The sequence below is a fragment of the Hippocampus zosterae genome, chromosome 11 (assembly GCF_025434085.1).
Source record: "Hippocampus zosterae strain Florida chromosome 11, ASM2543408v3, whole genome shotgun sequence".
Lineage (NCBI taxonomy): Eukaryota > Metazoa > Chordata > Actinopteri > Syngnathiformes > Syngnathidae > Hippocampus > Hippocampus zosterae.
Window position 1 is genome coordinate 3,068,436 of NC_067461.1, and position 20,591 is coordinate 3,089,026.

At 46.5% G+C, this 20,591-nt stretch overlaps 3 protein-coding genes across 5 annotated transcripts in view; 2 read left to right on the forward strand and 1 right to left on the reverse strand.

Annotated features, from left to right (window-relative positions):
* The window catches only part of fam13c (family with sequence similarity 13 member C), a 386,051-nt gene that overhangs the window by 342,078 nt on the left and 23,382 nt on the right, over positions 1-20,591 (forward strand). The gene's annotated exons all lie outside the window — the stretch shown is intronic.
* Positions 92-13,316, reverse strand: LOC127610036 (prolyl 4-hydroxylase subunit alpha-1-like). 2 transcript variants are annotated; one of them, XM_052079753.1, is made up of 15 exons: positions 13,014-13,316; positions 9,608-9,687; positions 9,432-9,528; positions 9,216-9,367; positions 9,001-9,138; positions 7,217-7,456; positions 6,756-6,979; positions 6,483-6,659; positions 4,453-4,523; positions 3,242-3,341; positions 3,094-3,147; positions 2,947-3,012; positions 2,764-2,832; positions 1,832-1,928; positions 92-1,741 (listed from the first exon to the last, which is right to left on the reverse strand). In XM_052079753.1, the coding sequence occupies exons 1-15, from the start codon at positions 13,025-13,027 to the stop codon at positions 1,671-1,673; spliced, it is 1,650 nt and encodes a 549-aa protein (XP_051935713.1). In that variant the 5' UTR covers positions 13,028-13,316; the 3' UTR covers positions 92-1,670. The 2 variants fall into 2 exon arrangements, with proteins under 2 accessions (XP_051935713.1, XP_051935712.1); XM_052079752.1 differs by lacking the exon at positions 4,453-4,523 and adding an exon at positions 4,903-4,973 and having other exon boundaries at positions 13,014-13,315.
* si:ch211-248a14.8 (uncharacterized) lies at positions 15,665-20,529 on the forward strand. Of its 2 annotated transcripts, none has more exons than XM_052079786.1 (4): positions 15,665-15,966; positions 16,284-16,427; positions 18,489-18,789; positions 20,103-20,529. In XM_052079786.1, exons 1-4 carry the CDS (start codon positions 15,940-15,942, stop codon positions 20,516-20,518), a joined length of 888 nt encoding a protein of 295 aa, XP_051935746.1. In that variant the 5' UTR covers positions 15,665-15,939; the 3' UTR covers positions 20,519-20,529. The 2 variants fall into 2 exon arrangements, with proteins under 2 accessions (XP_051935746.1, XP_051935745.1); XM_052079785.1 differs by having other exon boundaries at positions 15,670-15,966; positions 16,284-16,494.

Genomic DNA, 20,591 nt, shown 5'->3' on the forward strand with positions numbered 1-20,591 from the left:
CGTGGTCACGTGAGCCACGCGTTCCTTCACGTCGAGGTCGCGCGCGCGCTCTAGTATGCACGCGCACGTCAAGAAAAAGACATGAACAAACTTCATACAAACAACTTTTAATGTCTTACAAACTATAATCAATGAGGACTGCCATAACATTAACACAAAAAATGGTTTGGATCGTATAAATAAAATGATTGTTTCCTCGCAAAACCCAATATTTAAAAAAAAAAAAAGGCAAACCACCGGGAGTGTGTTTGAATTGGACATCAAACGCTTGATTTTATGTTGGATGTGTGTTCAAGTGGCTATGTTCATCCATCTCCATTTTTCATCGACATGGGTGTGCCAGAAAAGTTCCAGGACTGGTATCACAAAGTTATACAGTGGACCTTCATGGGACCAGGACAGCACGCGAATTGCGAACATCGGCTAATTGTCATTATAGCTGCATTGAAAAACATGAAAACCCCACTGTCAAAACTACCAATAATAAATCTCCACGAAAAAAAGTGACTTTGATCCAAAATTGAAAAAAAAAAATCCACGACTCGGTGAACCCAGCTGCTGAACTATGCGAGGTTCCACTGGAATAGGGTGCCTTGAGACATGAGTTCAAATCGTTACATGACCACGCTTGTATCTCAAACCACCTTTCCCCACCCCAGCACCCCAAACAATGTCCTTGTACTGTATTAAAACACACAGTGGCAACACTTGCTCTTCATATAATCTGCAAACGGACAATGTGAGCCCAAACCAACTGGACCGAATCGATTGACCTTCCTTGTTATTCTGTGGGGGGGTGGGGGGGTTACGTGTGGTGCCGCTATTTAGCAGCGGTGGTCTGAAGTGGACTTTGTATCTCAGAATAACAAAATTGTAGACATGCTGGTTGATTGTAGTTAACCTGTAGTTTGTGTTTGAAACGCAAGTCCTAAAACTTTTCTGACACACATAATAGATAATCAACCATTCACACCTTTGGTCAATTTAGAATCTTCAATGTGCGTGTTTTTTTAATATATATATTTTTTTAATCAGATGTGGAAAGAAGTACCAGGAGAAAACCCGAAAAATGCGCACGAGAACATGAAAGCTCCACATCACAGATTCAAACCCAAAACCTCAGAACAGTGAGTCAAACGTGCTAACCACATCTCTCAACTGTGCTGATTAAGAGCTATTATTTTAAAAAAGCTTTTCATCACTTCGTCATCCATGACAAAAATCGATTCCTTTTTTTTCATGATGTCCCCACGCCCTGAAGAGAAGAGCAACTTGCGCATCGCGCGCTGTGAGCTAGCGGCGCTCGCTTTGCAAATTGCCGTGCAATGAAATAGTGTAAACTCGCGAGGAGGTGTGTGAAGGAGTGAAGGAGTCAGGCTTCTGAAGAATGCCAACTGACAGGAGTGGTGGAAGGGTGAAGTGGAGTGGGGGTTGGGGGGTCCTGCTACAGAAGGATAGCATAGCTGCAGGTCACAGTGTGGCAATCCGGGAGCTATCTATCGCAGCGACGCCGACGCTGTCCTGATTCCAAACAATCTCTTGGGCTGCGAAATGAAGGGAGTGTTGGAGCTTGGGGAATGTGTGCCATATGGACCCCCCCAAGCATCCATGTAGTGTCATCTGTGATCGGCAGCAGGGTGGCTCTGGGCCGGGAGTTGTTTTTGCTTCAATCAATCAGTCTCATTTAGACCACATGGTCGCCGCCACTCTTGGCCTCGTTCATGAATCCATTTGTTTGATACTAAAGAGCGGGAGGGGAAAGAGGCAACAAACACATTTTGACTCGTATTCGTTCACGCGGCTTTGTAGGAATTCACGTTGAGCGACTCACCCCACTTGTTGCCCACCAAAACAGGACAAGCAGCATGTCGCGTGCTGTAGTCGCCCTCCCCATTGGGAAAGAGATTGTACCAGAACACTGCAGAACCCTGGAGACAAAAAAATAAAAAAATTGGCCACAAACGAAGGGCGACCCGGTAGTCCAGTGGTTAGCACGTCGGCTTCACAGTGCAGAGGTACTGGGTTCGATTCCAGCTCCGGCCTCCCTGTGTGGAGTTTGCATGTTCTCCCCGGGCCTGCGTGGGTTTTCTCCGGGTGCTCCGGTTTCCTCCCACATTCCAAAAACATGCATGGCAGGCTGATTGAACACTCTAAATTGTCCCTAGGTGTGAGTGTGAGTGCGAATGGTTGTTCGTCTCTGTGTGCCCTGCGATTGGCTGGCAACCGATTCAGGGTGTCCCCCGCCTACTGCCCGGAGACAGCTGGGATAGGCTCCAGCACCCCCCGCGACCCTAGTGAGGATCAAGCGGTTAGGAAGATGAATGAATGAATGAAAGTTACATAGGTAAGTACCAGTGTTTCTAAATGTGAAGGCACTTGGCAGTTTTGCTTCACATGGCAACAGCGAGGCTAAAATCTGATTGGACCGATGAATCCAACATCTATGTCCCGTTACTGGAAGCAGTGCAGTGAAGATGATTTTAAACCTTCGCTTCTTCTTGTCATTTAGCTCCATGTATTGATTCTTTCTTTGTTATAAAAGTGGACTGAATTGAAAGAAAAGAACTGTTGGCTATAAATGAAAACAATACCATGGAACAAATATTAGACTGAAGCTCACAGCTCCTGTGAGCTTCAGAGGAGGAGCTTCTCCTCCCTCTGACACTTCAATCTATTTATTCGATTTCACGAAAGGGCAAAACAATAACACACGCTTGCTCATGTGCGCTCGATATTCACAGTCAGTCATACGGTAATGGTCACCTTTTGGGGTCGAATCGACGCTCCGACATCAGGGAATACTGTGGCGCCCCCTGCTGCAACATCACTCATCTACAACAAGAAGGGAAGACTCCAAATCAGTGCTCATTTTTTTTCTCCATCACTCCTCAATTGTTCATAAAAAAATGTATGATGCACGAGGCGGGAATGAGAATCAAGACTCACGTAGAAGAGCCACGTTGCTATGCGGTTGCCCGTTCCGAGCTCTTTGAAGGCATCGGGCTCATCTTTCTGCGGCGAAAATAATGATCGTCAGGTTTAGATTACCGTTGACGTTGACGTCCAAGTGAATGCGTGCGTGTGTGGACATACCCTTCCGAAGTCAAAGTGAGGCTCGTACTGACCGCCAACACCGTAGTTTGCAACCTGTGAAGTGGAATTGTGCATTAAAAAAAAATTTTAGGGGGGGGGATTCCCACTGCTTAGTAGAAACGCTCCAAAAAAAAAAAGCACATGTTACCTGCAGCTCTTCTGCTGTATCCATTTCCAAGCCGGTAAGATCCTCGATCCTCTGGTTAATTTTTTCAATAACGGGATCTTCATAGCCTGTGAGCCAAGCGCTGGAACAGAGCAGGGCCGGGTTGAGAAAGAAGAAGAATTTCCAGCATGGAAGCGATTGCGGGCGGCAGAAAACAAAATTAGGAACAAGCTAGTGGTGAGAGATGTCATGCTGAAGGAAACGTAAAGCACAATCTAAAAGAAAGGAAAAAAATGGGGGCACGGAGAAGGAAGCTCAAGGGGGGGGGAAGGCCCAAGATTCAGAATCTCCAATCAGCTCAGGGTTCGAGGTGGTGGGCGGCGGGGGGCGGGGGGTAGGGGGTTGTGAACTGCTCATTGAAATTTTTGGTTCAGGGCTGAGGCAGGATGTCATCAATCGAAATAATTTCAAAACAAAAGCATTTGTATCTCCTCCATTAGTATTTGCGTCATACTTTGGAAGTCAACACGGGCCGACCAAAAGGTTCCCTCGTGCGTCTTGTACAGTCAAGAGCTCATCAAGAGGTCAGATTTACATTCCGCTCCGCATTCCTTGCTTGTGGAAAGGCAAGTTGTGAAACTTCGCACTCGCACATCATTTCCACTCTTTTTTATTTTATTTTTTTAATTGGCAAAATTGGCAGGCTGCTTTGAGTCATTTCCACAACTAAAAGATCTTTCATGTTGGAAAAACAGTCACAAAAAATGGTGTCATGAGTCGCAAAATCACTCCACATGATTTCGCTTTTTCAATAATGGGACACGACGCTATACACGCAGCAAATTTATACCACGTTGAATTGCCTTTGCTTTCGCTATCTCTCCATTGATGTCTCTCCAGCCTTTCCATTGCTGATATGGAGGCTGCGGAAGCGTAGCGGAATTGCAGCAGCTGTGACGAGCACATGAAAGAATGCAGCAGAGTAGAGATTCATTGAGCACAAGTACGACAGAGGAAATATTCATTCCGTGCTCGGCCTTGGATATTCCCGCCGAAAAAGAAAAAAAAAAAAATCTCATTGGCCAAAACGATTGCAACTCTGCAATGCCACAAATAGGAGCAGCCTGAGAGGAGAGTTGTGACAATGTAATGGTTCCAGATAAGCGACAGTGACATGTTTTCCATTTGGAACCAAACTGCGAAGGGTCCGCAAGAAGAGTTTGCTTGACCCCCCCACGCCCCCGCCCCCTTACCTCTTGGAGACTCTGTATTGGGCTGTAGTGAGCTTCCCAGTTTGGGGGTCATGCACCGTGGCTCGCCTTAACTACGGGTGTTCCCGCCGCAAGATGGATAAGGGAGGGGGTGTGGGGGGGGGATAGAAAGAGAAACAAGACGCCAGCGGACAGTCAGAGACGAGGGAAGGAGGAAGGAGGGAGAGAAAGAGAAAAGCAGAAACAGTCACTAGATGTGTCAATGTTAACTGCTTCAAAAGAGAGCATGTTTCATGAGGTATGACTTGCAATTTCCACTCAACATCCATTTTGTCTCTGAAACAGCTCCGGGCGCATGAAAAAGCAACTATGTTAATATCAACTATTGCAGGGGGGGTTGGGGGGGGGAATGAGGGGAAGAGGAGGAATGCCGCTTCCTCCATTAGGACCCCCCCCCCCGTCTGTTTTGGGCAAACCCTGGATAAAACTTACCTTTTACTGATCCTGTATGACGCAGTCTCCAGCACTCCCGTGGTGGGGTTGGAGATGGTAGCCCTGCGCAGCTGTGAAGCCAGGCAGAGGGTTTACCACACACCTGCGCATGTGTGTGTGTGTGTGTGTGTGTGTGTGTGTGTGTGCACTTGTTTGTTTGACAAACTGTGCCCCGCTCTACCGGACACAGGAGAGATATACCCTGAGCAGAGGCTACTTTGCTTTGGGCCTGATTTTAAAGGATGTTATGTAACTTTGTCTTTCTAATTGCGTGTACACAAATACAGAAGTGCCTCGACACGTTTTGAATCACTTTCGTCAAAGGTTTTTAAACACACATTTTGAAATAAAACACAAATAAAACACACGAGAGCAGGAGCAACGGATAACACCAAAATATTCGACAGAGAGTTACAGAGTGCCAATGCCTGTGTTGAAAGTAAACCTTGGAAACTTAACATGACACGATATACTGAGTATAAAAATCACACTCAAAGATGTGCATTTAAAATGCACCTACAGCCAATCATTTTTTTTGTAGGCGTAAAAAGCAGGATGAGAGTGGATGACAGGGGCGGCCCGGTAGTCCAGTGGTTAGCACGTCGGCTTCACAGTGCAGAGGTACCGGGTTCGATTCCAGCTCCGGCCTCCCTGTGTGGAGTTTGCATGTTCTCCCCGGGCCTGCGTGGGTTTTCTCCGGGTGCTCCGGTTTCCTCCCACATTCCAAAAACATGCATGGCAGGCTGATTGGACGCTCTAAATTGTCCCTAGGTGTGAGTGTGAGCGTGGTTGGTTGTTCGTCTCTGTGTGCCCTGTGATTGGCTGGCAACCGATTCAGGGTGTCCCCCGCCTACTGCCCGAAGACAGCTGGGATAGGCTCCAGCACCCCCCGCGACCCTAGTGAGGATCAAGCGGCTCGGAAGATGAATGAATGAATGAGTGGATGACATTCAATCATTTTCAACAACTGGGCCGTGCTGAAATACTTGTTCTTTCAAATTGACATCATAGCAAACTACCGGTAAGTAAGTGTTCCGCCATCTAGTGTTCAGCAAAGGAATTACATTCAATACAAACAAGGGTGAGACCAACTGGCGTGGTTAACCGGACAAAAAGAGCAAAATCTTTGGGCTGTGAACTTTCGACCCACACACGAGCGGGGGTTACTGTGTTTCATTCTTGGGTGCACACTTTAGCCACTAGGTGGCAGTATAATACAAACACAAAAAAGGAAGAGTTTCACGACTAAGTGACTCAACTCAGTGACTTTTTTCCGACAAAGGTTAATTGCAGTGGCATGCAAATCAAGGTGGGTGGGCATCCCAAGCCAACCCCTCACCCCCTCGTGGACAAAAAATATTTCATTCGACAGTAAAATGTCTTTTGGTTTTAATTTGGGTCAATTCGCTTTTGAACTGTATACATGATTGCACAGGCCAGAATCTTCAGTTTCAAGTGTGACATTTCGATGTCACACTTCGAGTTTTTCGAACTACAATAAAGTTGGACCCAATCCAATCCAAAATCAAACAGTGACGATAAAACCACCGCACTTTCGAGACAAAGATGAGACGACTTACCCTCGGCTTTGCCAGTTCTTTGACCTTGGCAATTTCTTTGTCAGAGATGATGTTGAGGAAGCGGACTAAGTAGGGGCTGTCCCACTCATCTTGCTGCTTGACCGGTCCCAGCACATAGAAGGGGTTGCGATTGTTGTCATAGTAACGGCAGAACAGTCGGCTTTCCCTACGGGGAGTCTAGCGTGATGGAAAACAAACGCAACCGAGGAGTTCAGAACGAAAGATGTCCTTAGAAAATGACGAAATTTTTGTCATCCCAAAAGCGCTGCTCACCATTTTGATGCCTTCCCCGCGACACAGCATTTCGTACTTCTTCCTCTCAGGCATCAGAGTGAAGGTTTTCCTGTCCTTCTTCTGCTTCTGCTTCTTCGTGACGGGTGTCTCTTTCTTCTCGGGCTCCTTCTCAGTGGCCGCGTCCTCTTTTTTCGCCTTTCTCTGCTTCTCCAGCTGGAACTCAAAGTACTTCACGTTGCCTTTGGCTCGCTGATGTTCTGGGTCTGAATGTTGCGGGCAAAAAAAAAAAAAAAAAAAAAGGAAGTCAACTGCAACTGCTATCAAACAAAGACATCTTAAACTCTGCTGTAATTATACTCGGCAATAACAACCGAGGAGCATTTTTCTAAAATGAGGACAACCATCTGGCATCTGTGACTTTTTGGCACAGCATTCTGACAAACAAAAAATCTAGTCTGCATCCATTTTTGTTCAACTGACATTTTGGTACAGGGACTAACCGAGTTCAAGGAGTCTCTTGGTGTACCCCAGGGCGCGCTCCAACTCCCCTTGCTGGTAGATGGCATAACTGAGATAGTCCAGCACGGTGACCTTATCCACAGTGGACTCTTCACCGTCGTCGAGCTGTTTCAGGGCCTGCGCCATCCACAGCTCCGTGTGGTAGTAGTCGACATCCGTGTAGGCGATTTTTCCCAGCTCGTGACAGTCCTCTGCCGTCATGAGAGTCTTGTGCTTGGCCCCTGATGTGCACACAGTGTTATCAATATCAATATAAAAGAGGGACATACAGTATCGACAAAGAAGGTGATGTATTTGTATTACAGTCACCTCTTCGGTGTTTTAGTGCTTCGAAAAAGCTGTAAAAATATTGCTTTGTCACTATTTTGTAGCATCTTGTTGCCAAGGAAGTATGGTGAGTTGAGGAGCTTCATTTATATTAAAGTAGCACTTTGTTTTTAAACCTTTTTAGGTGGGCGTTATGGATTTATTTTTAGGCCCTTGCTGATTCGGATATTTGGCAGAATACAATTTCGGCAACCAAGTAATAAAAACATAAATAAATACATAAGGACTAAAAGAAAAATTTTTGATCCCTTTGTTCATCAGCATTTGTTTAGTTTTACGATAGAGAGAAAGCAAAAATCAGCCGATTTTTTTGCCCCTTGATATTTCTTGTGGGGAAGAAATGTTTGAATGCCTTTATTTTTGTCTTATGTTGTGTTGGTGTGTTTTTAAAAAATCTGGAAAAATTACCCAAAAAAATACAAAAAAAAAGGCATTGGACAATTTTTGAAAATCTAAAAAAAGCTAATATCAACTGATTAACTTATTAAAAACTAATTAATTGGGCAGGCCCTAATTGAGAAGACCTATGAAGGGCTTTAAACTGTGGCGGGGGAAAAAAATGTATAATATATATGTTATAGGCGGCGGCCCGGTAGTCCAGTGGTTAGCACGTCGGCTTCACAGTGCAGAGGTACCGGGTTCGATTCCAGCTCCGGCCTCCCTGTGTGGAGTTTGCATGTTCTCCCCGGGCCTGCGTGGGTTTTCTCCGGGTGCTCCGGTTTCCTCCCACATTCCAAAAATATGCACAGCAGGCTGATTGAACACTCTAAATTGTCCCTGGGTGTGAGTGTGAGCGTGGATGGTTGTTCGTTTCTGTGTGCCCTGCGATTGGCTGGCAACCGATTCAGGGTGTCCCCCGCCTACTGCCCGGAGACGGCTGGGATGGGCTCCAGCACCCCCCGCGACCCTAGTGAGGATCAAGCGGTACGGAAGATGAATGAATGAATATATTATAGGCGGCCCGGTAGTCCAGTGGTTAGCACGTCGGCTTCACAGTGCAGAGGTACCGGGTTCGATTCCAGCTCCGGCCTCCCTGTGTGGAGTTTGCATGTTCTCCCCGGGCCTGCGTGGGTTTTCTCCGGGTGCTCCGGTTTCCTCCCACATTCCAAAAACATGCGTGGCAGGCTGATTGAACACTCTGAATTGTCCCTAGGTGTGAGTGTGAGTGCGGATGGTTGTTCGTTTCTGTGTGCCCTGCGATTGGCTGGCAACCGATTCAGGGTGTCCCCCGCCTACTGCCCGAAGACAGCTGGGATAGGCTCCAGCAGCCCCCGCGACCCTAGTGAGGATCAAGCGGCTCGGAAGATGAATGAATGAATGAATATATATTATATATATAATATACTGTATAATATAATATATATTATATTATATATATATATCGCTTTTATGCATGTCGTTTGCCCGCAATACGACTTCACCAATGTGGGTAACGTACCAGGTAGGTTTCCTGTGGAGATGGTGTTGGCATCCAGTTTGTATGTGTCTTGTAATCGGAGGAGAGCTTTGGCCGCGCCAGTCTGGTCGTCATCCGTCGGGAAGTACCGCCTCTGGATGGTCAAGTTGGAAATAAAACCTGATGGGACAGACGGGAAATGATCTTGCACATGAAAGCTAAGCCAAGCAGTGAGATCGGTGTTTTTATTTACGAACCATCGGTGGTGTCGCTGAGGACGAGACTCTCCAGATCCCCCCACTCGGTGTTGAGCCTCTTCATCAGCTTAAAGGCATTGACCGGGTGCCCCAGGAAGCCCTCGGGGTCTTGTGTGGCCGTGGCCGACAACGATTCCAGTTTATCTGCCCACCTGCCAAAGAATGCCAAGTTAGCTTTACGCCAAGACGCTGCGTCGGGGTCGTCGACGCACTGACCTTTTGACCCGCTCCAATTTGTTCTCCTCAGCTTGGATGTAGTCCTTGAGGGATGTGACGAGATCTTTCTCCGTGAACAACAGATCCGTCATTTGGCCTGTGGAACACGGGCACGAAATCGACACGCGTCATTGTCGTGAGTGGCATGCGATGTTAGGAAAAATGAGACCTTTTACCGATCGAGGTGAAAAAGTCGTGCGCCGACAGCGACGGCTGACAGCTCAGCAACAGGAAACACCAACATGGCAGCAGCTTCCTATGGCGAGATGGATTCAAATAAGACGTGAACAATAAAGAATCATTCTGGATGAGGTGTCATCGCTCCCAGCCGAGGGATTCTGCTGTTTCCAAGCTCCCACTAGAACACACGGCACATCTTCTGCAGTCTCCAAAACAATCACATCATTGCGTCATTGGTTATTGGACCAGGAGGGAAGGCCGGGAGTGCGTCCCCCCCGCATCAAGTGTGATACGATGCGTCTCTAAGAATCAGTTCCTCTCCGGGGCAGGTTGTGACGTGCTCAATTTTTCAAATTCCCGGATAGATTTCGATGCAAAATATTCAACGTGACATTCTGAAGGCCTCGGCCTCGCTGTTCCGGCAGGTGCGTGTACCGCAGGCATGTCCAAAGTCCGGCCCGCGGGCCAAATCCGGCCCGCGGTCGACTTTCATCCGGCCCTCGGCCCCCGTCATAAAATCAGTGCCGTCTGGCCCGCAGGTTGGGCGCAATGGAACACGTGTTGCATTGACTGAGGTCTCGTAGACTGGTGAGTGATGTTTCATAGAGTACTGCTTCCCTCTAGTGGCTAAATGAGTAATAGCATTCACTAAATGAGTAATAGCATTTAGACACTAGAGGGCATCACTGACGAGTTAACAAGACATCACTCCGTGTTTATATTGACTGATATGTCATATTTCAAATTCCTGTTTCAAATGAACCAAAAGAAATTCTTAAGATTGTTGAAATTCAAATAAAAATGGAAATGTGAAACAGACTGGCTTACTAAAATTTGTTGAACAATATTGTTGTTCAATGTAAAGAATGTCAGCCAAGGTCGGCCCCCCGACATTTTACCACATAAAATCTGGCCCCCTTGGCAAAAAGTTTGGACACCCCTGGTCTACCGTGTGTGACGTGAAGAAACAAGTTGTGAATATTACTGTATTTTACCTCTCTCTGAATTTATGATGGGTCGTTCAAATGGCTCTTTTTTGTTCCCGACCCCACTGAAATATGGATCAACACACTGTTGATCAGATGCATAACGATTCGCCATTGTCAATATTGAACAGGTTTACAATTTTCAGTCCCAAGTAGATCGGAGAGAAAAAAATCTTAGACCTCAAACCCAAAGATAATCCTTATAGCCATGATTTTTTTTTTAGAGACATTCGATAATTTGGACTTCGGTGACTTTGATCACATGGGAAACAAAACACAGAAGTTGAAGAAGGCCAACTGTCGGTGTACATGTACCCCATTTTTTAAAAATCAATTGAAAAAAAAAAAGCCTTGTATTCTGCAGCTGAGTGACTCAGATTTTACTTTGGCCAAGCCTAAACAGGTAGCTGCTTCGAAGAAATTAAAAAAGGCCAGGCATGTGGGGTGACTGCCAAATTTCCTGGAGGTGTGAAATTGAATGCCTGACTTGACTCTCAACATGTCTGGTCTGGGATTTCCTGCAGTTGACCACTTGGCCAATGGCAGCCAAGACTGACTGCATGTGACCCACTGCAAAATAAGCATAACCAACGATGCGGAAATGATCTCAACCAGTCACACCGTGCCACTGTTTGTGGAAAAGGGAAAACTGTAGTTAACAGCACATAATTTGGGATCGAAACACATAAATATAAACTTTGGAACATGATGTAAAGACACTCTCAGAATACTCTGAAGATTATTCTGGTAAGCAAGACAAGATGCAGGTTCAAACAGGTTCTGCCAGATGAACATGCTGCAGGAGAAAATAAAACCTCACGTGGCTTTGCAATTTAGGTCAGCAGCAGGGCAAAAATCAAAACAGAGCAGCATGCTTTTTAATACCTTGAAGGAAACGCACGAAGCAATTTACAACTCGTTTCACCCGTTACCACCACTGTTTTGTTTTTTTTTAAAGCCGTGTCAGAGGTTCAAACCCTAAACCTCAAAACTGTGAGGTAGACACGCGAACCACTGTAATGCACAATACAGGGAGTGTATTTTGACTGACAATTGTGTACAAATTTGGTGACTATTCTTTCACATGAGCAAGTAAGCGTGGTTGATAATCGTCACATCATTTGGGAATAACAATTAGGAATACGTTTTGATAACCGTCATTGCAAATACGAGGGAGAAGCTTGAGGACAAAAAGAAAGGAAACGTGAATCTCAAAATGACGTACTCGACAGACCAAACGTGAATTTGATTCACTTTCATCTATGTACTTGTATGTATGGTCATCATTCCGTTGTTCATGTCTCGATCTTTGAATGTCAGCTCCAGAAAAACGAAAAAAAGTTCCAATTTTGAGTCTTAGTTTTGTGGCCCCAGCAAGCGGAAAGGGGTAATTTCTTATCTTATCTCTTGTACTTGGTAAAAGTATGCTACACTGTAGTTGGTCTTGACTTCGGAACTGATTCCGTGTTCCTTTGTTCTTGGTTTTCAATTTTCCTTGTTCGTTGGGCCGAGGGAAAGCAACAGCATTGAATAATGACTAAAATCAAGACATTTTGCTGTGTTTTCATCATTGAAAAAAAAAAAGGCACGGTGGAAGTACTTGTCTCATCAAATCCATTTGAACTTTAAATTAAACAACATCGAAACAATAATGAAATATAATTTCTCCGGATCTTCATGGACTTTGTAACTCTAAACTAAAGTGAGTTTATTGAGAGAGAAAAAAGTCGCCCCCTCCGGCGTCTCTTTGGGCTAACATCTCATTGAGAGTGAATGGAAGCAGACTGCCACGTCTTCGCCCCTCCCCGCCGGAGACACTGGGAGCCTTGCTGGATAAACATGATCGATTTCGAGTGTCACACTTCAACAAATAAGCATTAAAACCAACGGTTGGCTTTGAAACTGACTACGTACTTTCAGTCCCCATGCCAGTTTTGCTTCCTTTGCGGGGAAGCCGTAATAAGACGAGCGTTAGCTTTTAGCATCAGCTAGCAGCCGAGCTCAACATGAGACGAAGATATAAACGACTCGGCTACGTAACTTAAAATGGCATTTTAGGACGTGCGTACTGACAAAGAAAATGCGTACCGACTGTCTGAATCGTGTTTCGAAAATCTAAAAGTAGTACACAACGTAGCACGAGAAATTCAATGACCGTCGCATTCCACGTTGTCAAGGTTACCACATTATGTATGCACCGACACGCCATAAAATCTTTGTCATTTACCTGCAATGGTTTTGTCTTTCAAAAGCACCTCGTGTATTAAAAAAAAGTAGAACAAGTTTAACACTTTCCAGCTAGCTAGCGTAACCTAGCTTAAAAGCACGTAGAGCTGCACAGTAAAAGTATGCAATTGGCATTGGTCAACAAACTAGTGTGACAGTCGTGTATATTCTCATCGGTGATAGTAGTTACCTGAAAAAATGCATCGTGGGTGTAGAAAAAAAGTGTCCCAGTGTTCGGTAGGCTCGTTGATGAAGTGCGTAGGGAGATGGGGGAGGTCGAGCGTGGTGTCGGTGGTCCTATCTGACGAAATGTCTCGACTCACTTGGACATCTACTGCTCCTTTTTGTGGCTGGACAAGCCAAGACCTAAAAGGACTACGTGCAGACTCTCACATGCTCCCCAGCCTCCTTAGTTTTTGCAAGGGGGGGGGGGGGCGTCGTTACGAATTTTCAGGGGAGGTGTCATGCGGCGACAGATGAGTAGTACAGTACTACTTTGGGTTTTTGAAATAGTGGAGGAACAGCACCGTGCCACATGTTCCAAATTTGACTCCCCCCGCCCCCCAAACGTGTGTTAGGGGATGTTTTTGCGTACTTTGCAACTCAATATTCTTTTTTGGGGGTCGGGCAGGGGGCACCGTTTTTTGAAATACAGACTTCCTATTTCACCCACATTCCAGAAAATTCCCTGCAAAGTAAAACGTGTCTGGTGGGAGGGAATTCCTTCAAAAGTTCAACAGGGTGGAGTTAAGCGCATGTGCCACAAGAGAGACAAAACTGTGAGTGTGACTTTTTTTGCTGTCTATTTTGGATGCAATAAAACATAGCAGGACTGCCCCACCTAAACATTACAGTAATTGTGGTGAGTTATTCATTAGGCTATTCACAGAAGTCATTTTAGTTCGGTAGCACAGTGGATTTTATGTTTTGTGGTTAACACCTTTGCCTCAATCACAGTCAAGAAGTTCTGGGTTTGAATCTCACCTCACGTGCTTCTGTGTTGAGTGGCGTGCTTTTTTTTCCCTCCAGGTACTTGCGGCCTCTTCGCACGGCCGAAAAACATGCATGGTGGCTTCATTAAAGATTCTGCGCTTACGTATGAATGGTTCTTTGTCTAATGAGCCCGGTGCCTGGCTGGCGACCAGGCCAGGGTGTGCCCAGCCTCTCTCACAAAAATAAAAATGGCAGTCTTCAGTTCTTTGAAGACTTTAAGATGGGTGAATCTGAGTGTGAATGCATCTTATGCCATACGTGCTCTCAAAACAGTCGGGGCAAAAATCACCCAAAATTCTAAGTTCTTCATTTGACCCAAAAAGTCGGGTCAAATGAACTCACAAAAAAAAAAACCAGACAAAATCAGGGTGTTATAATAAAAAAGGTGTTTGTTTTATACAAGACTACTCTAAAATTGTAGTCATTTTTTCGTACTTTTATTTCATTCATTCATTCATTCATTCATTCATTCATTCATTCATTCATCTTCCGAGCCGCTTGATCCTCACTAGGGTCGCGGGGGGTGCTGGAGCCTATCCCAGCTGTCTCCGGGCAGTAGGCGGGGGACACCCTGAATCGGTTGCCAGCCAATCGCAGGGCACACAGAAACGAACAACCATCCGCGCTCACACTCACACCTAGGGACAATTTAGAGTGTTCAACCAGCCTGCCATGCATATTTTTGGAATGTGGGAGGAAACCGGAGCACCCGGAGAAAACCCACGCAGGCCCGGGGAGAACATGCAAACTCCACACAGGGAGGCCGGAGCTGGAATCGAACCCGGTACCTCTGCACTGTGAAGCCGACGTGCTAACCACTGGACTACCGGGCCGCCCCTGAGGTCAAATAAATAACCCCAAAAAGTGCATAAGGCAACTTAATACCCTTAAGAAAAAAACTGTTAATGCTCTATTTTGGACCCAATTTGGTTTACTTTTGGCGCAACTGTCTTGAGAGTGTGCCCTGAGATGGACTGGCGACCACTCCAGGGTGTAGCCTGTCTCTCTCCAAGTCAGCTGGGATAGGCTCTGCCTCAGCCACGACACGGATTCGGATTGCAAGGGTTGGATGATACAAAGGTTGGGTATCATGTTGCCCACCTCTGCACAGGAGTGGTTTTCTACCCTGTTTGCTTTACGTAGATCTTCCTCGGCGTCCATTAGCAGGCGCAGGAAAGGGGGGGGGGGGCATGTGAATGTCACAAACAGGTGTCCAAAAGCCGAGAGAAACCACCATTTGTTTTACGCTCCCGCATAACTTGTACAACGGTGAAGTCATAGCGGGGGGAATCTATAATGGCATTGAGCGAGCAAACAGATTTGCCTTCGCCTTATCTGTGTTTAAAAATGTGTCATTAAACACATACCAGACATAATCCATAGGCATGTCCAAATTCCGTCCCGCGGGCCAAATACGGCCCGCGGTCGAATTTCATCCGGCCCTCGGCCTCTGTCATAAAATCAGTGCTTTCTGGCCCGCAGGTTGACCGCAATGGAACACGTGTTGCATTGACTGAGGTCTCGTAGACTGGTGAGTGATGGTTCATAGAGTACTGCTTCCCTCTAGTGGCTAAATGAGTAATAGCATTCACTAAATGAGTAATAGCATTTAGACACTAGAGGGCATCACTCACGAGTTAACAAGATATCACTCCGTGTTTATATTGACTGATGTCATATGATTGTTGAAATTAAAATAAAAATGGAAATGTGAAACAGACTGGCTTACTAAAATTTGTTGAACAATATTGTTGTTCAATGTAAAGAATGTCAGCCAAGGTCGCCCCCCCCGACATTTTACCACATACAATCTGGCCCCCTTGGCAAAAAGTTTGGACACCCCTGCCATAGAGGGTCTCACTTTCTCTTTCCCATCACTTTCAAGCGGAAACTTAATGAATGACTATTCACACGGGTTTATTTAATGATGGGTGGGGGAGAGGGGGGGACAAACAAAGCTGGACCAAAGTCCATCGGGACAATTCAAACGCACGAGTGAAGAGGTGAAAGAAGCAGCAGACCATGTCATAAGGGAGGCACGTTCCGTCCCGTGAAAAGGCCTCATCCTAGCATTTCCTGCTGTATTTGTCCTTTCCACTGTCAGCGTCTGCGAGTGAAATGAAATGCCACTTCAGGAGGGCCGCCAGATGGTGAGTCAAACGTTTGCGTTTGTCTCATCTGATTGTTCCATCTGTTTGTGTGCCTCCCGTTTCGAATGGTAATAAATAGGACGGTTAAACAAACGCCTCGTTTTACATGCCAGTAAATCCAAAATGGCTACCTCGGAGAAATGGAGCCTTCTTCTTTGCCAGTTTGGGGCATTTCTATACATTGCCGAATTATTAACAGTACTTATACGTATATAGCAAGGGGTTCAATTATGAACCCTGTAGGGTACATCACAAAAAATTTGGACCTTGGAGTACAAAAACTGACTCCTATAGTCCCCTTTTGCTGCATTCCTTAGTGTGTGTTGCGGAAAATGGAGCAGTTGGCGATGGTGCGCGTCCACGGTGAGGACCCTTTCCTCCAACCACGCCCCGAAGCCCCCGCTACCCACCCTCTACGCGGCGCTCGTCTTCCTGTACGGCTCAGCCGACAAGCTCCGCTGGTTTGTCGCCGGCATCTTCCTCCCCCAGTACCACTACCCGTACGTGGCGGCCCTCTGCTTTGGCCAGGTCGGTAACCGGCGCCGTCCTACAAAGTGTTTGTGCGAGGCGTGGTGTTAACGCAATACTGTACAGCAGGGGTGTCCAAACTTTTTGCCAAGGGGGCCAGATTTTATGTGGTAAAATGTCGGGGGGCCGACCTTGGCTGACATTCTTTACATTGAACAACAATATTGTTCAACAAATTTGAGTAAGCCAGTCTGTTTCACATTTCCATTTTTATTTTAATTTCAACAATCTTAAGAATTTCTTTTGGTTCATTTGAAACGGGTATATCACATGCAACTGCTTATTCTCTTGCCTTTTTCTTAAACGGAAGTCTCCTGAGTGCAAATTGATTGATTTGAAACATAAAATGTATCGCCATGACTTTTCAATAGTCACAAAACCTTTGACTCGAACAACAGGGAAATGAACAAGCAATAAACATATCCACAACTGCAAGGATCATTTGAAATATGACATATCAGTCAATATAAACACGGAGTGATGTCTTGTTAACTCGTGAGTGATGCCCTCTAGTGTCTAAATGCTATTACTCATTTAGTGAATGCTATTACTCGTTTAGCCACTAGAGGGAAGCAGTACTCTATGAAACATCACTCACCAGTCTACGAGACCTCAGTCAATGCAACACGTGTTCCATTGCGCCCAACCTGCGGGCCAGACGGCACTGATTTTATGACAGGGGCCGAGGGCCGGATGAAATTCGACCGCGGGCCGGATTTGGCCCGTGGGCCGGACTTTGGACATGCCTGCTGTACACGTTGATGGCGGCTGTTGAATGCGGGTGAATGATTTGCTGCCCCGATGGGCAAGGTTGGGCCCGCATGTGTACCGGAATATTTCAAAGTCTTTGCATGCGAGTGAAAGGCCGACCAAAGTTTGATGCAAATGAGTGAGTTCTATGAAGGACAATCACCGAACCTTGAGCATTGTAGACGGGTGAGAAGTAACTGTGAAAGGTATGAAGGCAAACAAAACCCACACGCGGCATTCAGGAGCACGAATGCCGGCCTCAAGGTCGAAATGTGAACGAGCACGAATACAAATGGTGGTGTGTCATATTGGAGGAACGCTAAGAATTGATAATAAAGGGGGAAATATTACGCACATTATATCATGATGCATAACCAATGATTCATATTCTGTTTAATTGTCTTATCGCTGTACATTTTGTGAAGTTCAATGTGTACAGTCAAGTGATACTTTTCAAATCTTTGTTGCTATATTAGGCGGCCCGGTAGTCCAGTGGTTAGCACGTCGGCTTCACAGTTCAGAGGTACCGGGTTCGATTCCAGCTCCGGCCTCACTGTGTGGAGTTTGCATGTTCTCCCCGGGCCTGCGTGGGTTTTCTCCGGGTGCTCCGGTTTCCTCCTACATTCCAAAAATATGCATGGCAGGCTGATTGAACACTCTAAATTGTCCCGAGGTGTGAGTGTGAGCGTGGATGGTTGTTCGTCTCTGTGTGCCCTGCGATTGGCTGGCAACCGATTCAGGGTGTCCCCCACCTACTGCCCGGAGACAGCTGGGATAGGCTCCAGCAACCCCCGCGACCCTAGTGAGGATCAAGTGGCTCGGAAGATGAATGAATGAATGTTGCTATACTCGGCCATGTTAGCCGGTCGTTGGTTAGCATGAAACAGGATTTCGCTTGATTGAGAGTCTACATTTCGATCTGAGATGTGTCATAAATGACATTTCTGTTCAAAACTCAAAAGTTCCACAGCGACCTTGTAATGCGCTTCACACTCCCGCTGAGATTGTGATTGTTAAAGTTCAAACGTCAGTTTTCGACGCGCCATCTGCCGGGTTCCCATTTATGCTTTCGGTGCTCCATTAAACAGCCCATCTGTGCAGATCGATTGTGCTCCTTTAATTAAGCTAAAGGGAACCAAAATGTTCTCGGTGTGGTGCTGCGCAGAAATGAGCATGACCACGTTACCTTTTTTTTCGGGATGACTTTGGAATTGGACTGTTTTTGTTTTTTTTTTTCTTTCCAGGTCCTGGTGTCAGTGTTGTTCTTCAATCTCCTCCACGTCCTGGGGGTGGCGCCACTGAGGCGGTACAGTCGTCCACTGGCGGAGCGTCTCTTGGTGCCTTCCATCTGCAGCAGCGTCCACGCCGTGCTCGTCATGTGGGGCGAGGCCAGCAGCTCCTACGCGGGCCTCTTCCCGCTTGCCCTTCGGCCGCTGTCTCTCGTCACGTTGGGCCTGAGCTTTGCGCTAAAGGTGTCAGCGCCACCCTCTGGCCACAGCTGTGTCCTTGTGGCCATTCTGACTGGGTCGTCTCTGGCCTTCACAGGTAATTTCATTGTACCAAAGATTTTAATGTTCTTAACATTTGAGTAAAGTATCCGACATTTGCTGTATTTAAGTATCAAAATGCATTTTCTGGTATGAACTCATTCACTCCCAAAGACGTTTTTAAACGTCTTTTCAGACTTGGTCTAGAATTGGCTGGTGCTGAATGAGTTACATGGACTTAAGAGATCAAATTTATTTCCCCGTGTGGAGATGTCATGTCAGTTTCTGCTGTCGTGCTAATGAAGCTCGTTTGATGGATAGCACGTGAAGGTGGTTTGTTTGTGTTGATTAACTTTGCCGAATACAGCCGCTTATGTAACGTGGGCCTTGGTGTTTATCATCCTCTCCGTTTTAAGCGCTTTGCGTATACATAATTCAAAATTCATTTTAAATCGATCAATTATTCATGGAATTTTGCTTTTTTGCAGCAGGCTGCGTCCTCCCTCAATGTTATCCTCATTCCAACCGCAAAAGGTTCCGGGTTCAAATCGAGGGGGATTTTGCTTTCTCTGGGTACTCCCGTCCCACATTCAAAAACACAAATGTACGCTTAACTTAAGATGTGACATCCACGTTTGTCACATGATTAATCGACAAGGTGGACTACTTTCTACCACTTATTATTTTCTGTGAAGCTACTTGCACTGAGTCAGGTGCTTAACTCATTCAGTACCGGCGAATTCTAGACCAAGTCTGAAAATACGTTTAAAAACGTCTTTGGGAGTGAATGAGTTCATACAAGACGGGCTTTTTAAGATAAGATAAGATAAGATATAAGGCGGCCCGGTAGTCCAGTGGTTAGCACATCGGCTTCGCAGTGCAGAGGTACCGGGTTCGATTCCAGCTCCGGCCTCCCTGTGTGGAGTTTGCATGTTCTCCCCCGGGCCTGCGTGGGTTTTCTCTGGGTGCTCCGGTTTCCTCCCACATTCCAAAAATATGCATGGCAGGCTGATTGAACACTCTAAAAATTGTCCCTAGGTGTGAGTGTGAGCGTGGATGGTTGTTCGTCTCTGTGTGCCCTGTGATTGGCTGGCAACCAATTCAGGGTGTCCCCCGCCTACTGCCCGAAGACAGCTGGGATAGGCTCCAGCACCCCCCGCGACCCTAGTGAGGATCAAGCGGCTCGGAAGATGAATGAATGAATGAATGAAAGATAAGATATCCTTTATTTGTCCCACACTGGGGAAATTTACAGCCTCCAGCAGCAAGAACGTAGGTAGAAAGAAGAAAGAAGAAAAAAAAACAACAAACACCGTTCAATTAAGTGCAATATAAACACAAAATGGATAAATTTTTGGTTCTCTCTTACAGCCTGGCGCGGTCTATCAGTCGCGGAGCCTCTTGAGTACATGTACGCGCCTCTGGCCGTCATCCTCCTCAGCCTCTCCCTGACTTGGCTGTCAAAAGTGTCCCAGGCTGAACGCCGCCGCCTGCCCGCCGACGACCAGTCGTCCGCTTTGGACATCTACTACACTTTGCAGGTGAATCAATGCTGGCTGCTGGGCCTGCTGTGGACGCTGCATCCGGACGGCCCCCTGCTGGCACTGAGCCGGGCCAGCTGGGGCAGCCTGCTCTTCCACGGTTACCTGTTGGCCATCCTGCTGCTGGGGATGCTCCTCGATTTTGCGGCGGTCATGTCGGCGCTGTGCATCTCGCCACTGGCTGCGGCGCTGTTACATTCGGCCCGGGAGCTGGCGCAGCCCTTCGCGCAGCTGCTCTGGGCTTAGACTGGCATGTTTTTCCAAGATTATTTAATATTTATTACCTCGGTCAGTGAGGTTATTGTCTTGACTTCTTACA

Bases quoted from the DNA above. Each gene is read 5' to 3' on its own strand.
- LOC127610036 (XM_052079753.1), bottom strand. The intron at 9,139-9,215 runs GTTCGTAAATAA...CTGTCCCATCAG, and splicing joins CCTCAGCGACACCACCGATG to GTTTTATTTCCAACTTGACC. The intron at 3,013-3,093 runs GTATGTCCACAC...TTTTCGCCGCAG, and splicing joins CTCACTTTGACTTCGGAAGG to AAAGATGAGCCCGATGCCTT.
- si:ch211-248a14.8 (XM_052079785.1), top strand. From the start codon at position 15,935: ATGAAATGCCACTTCAGGAGGGCCGCCAGATG. The intron at 15,967-16,283 runs GTGAGTCAAACG...TGCATTCCTTAG, and splicing joins TTCAGGAGGGCCGCCAGATG to TGTGTGTTGCGGAAAATGGA. The intron at 18,790-20,102 runs GTAATTTCATTG...TCTCTCTTACAG, and splicing joins GTCGTCTCTGGCCTTCACAG to CCTGGCGCGGTCTATCAGTC.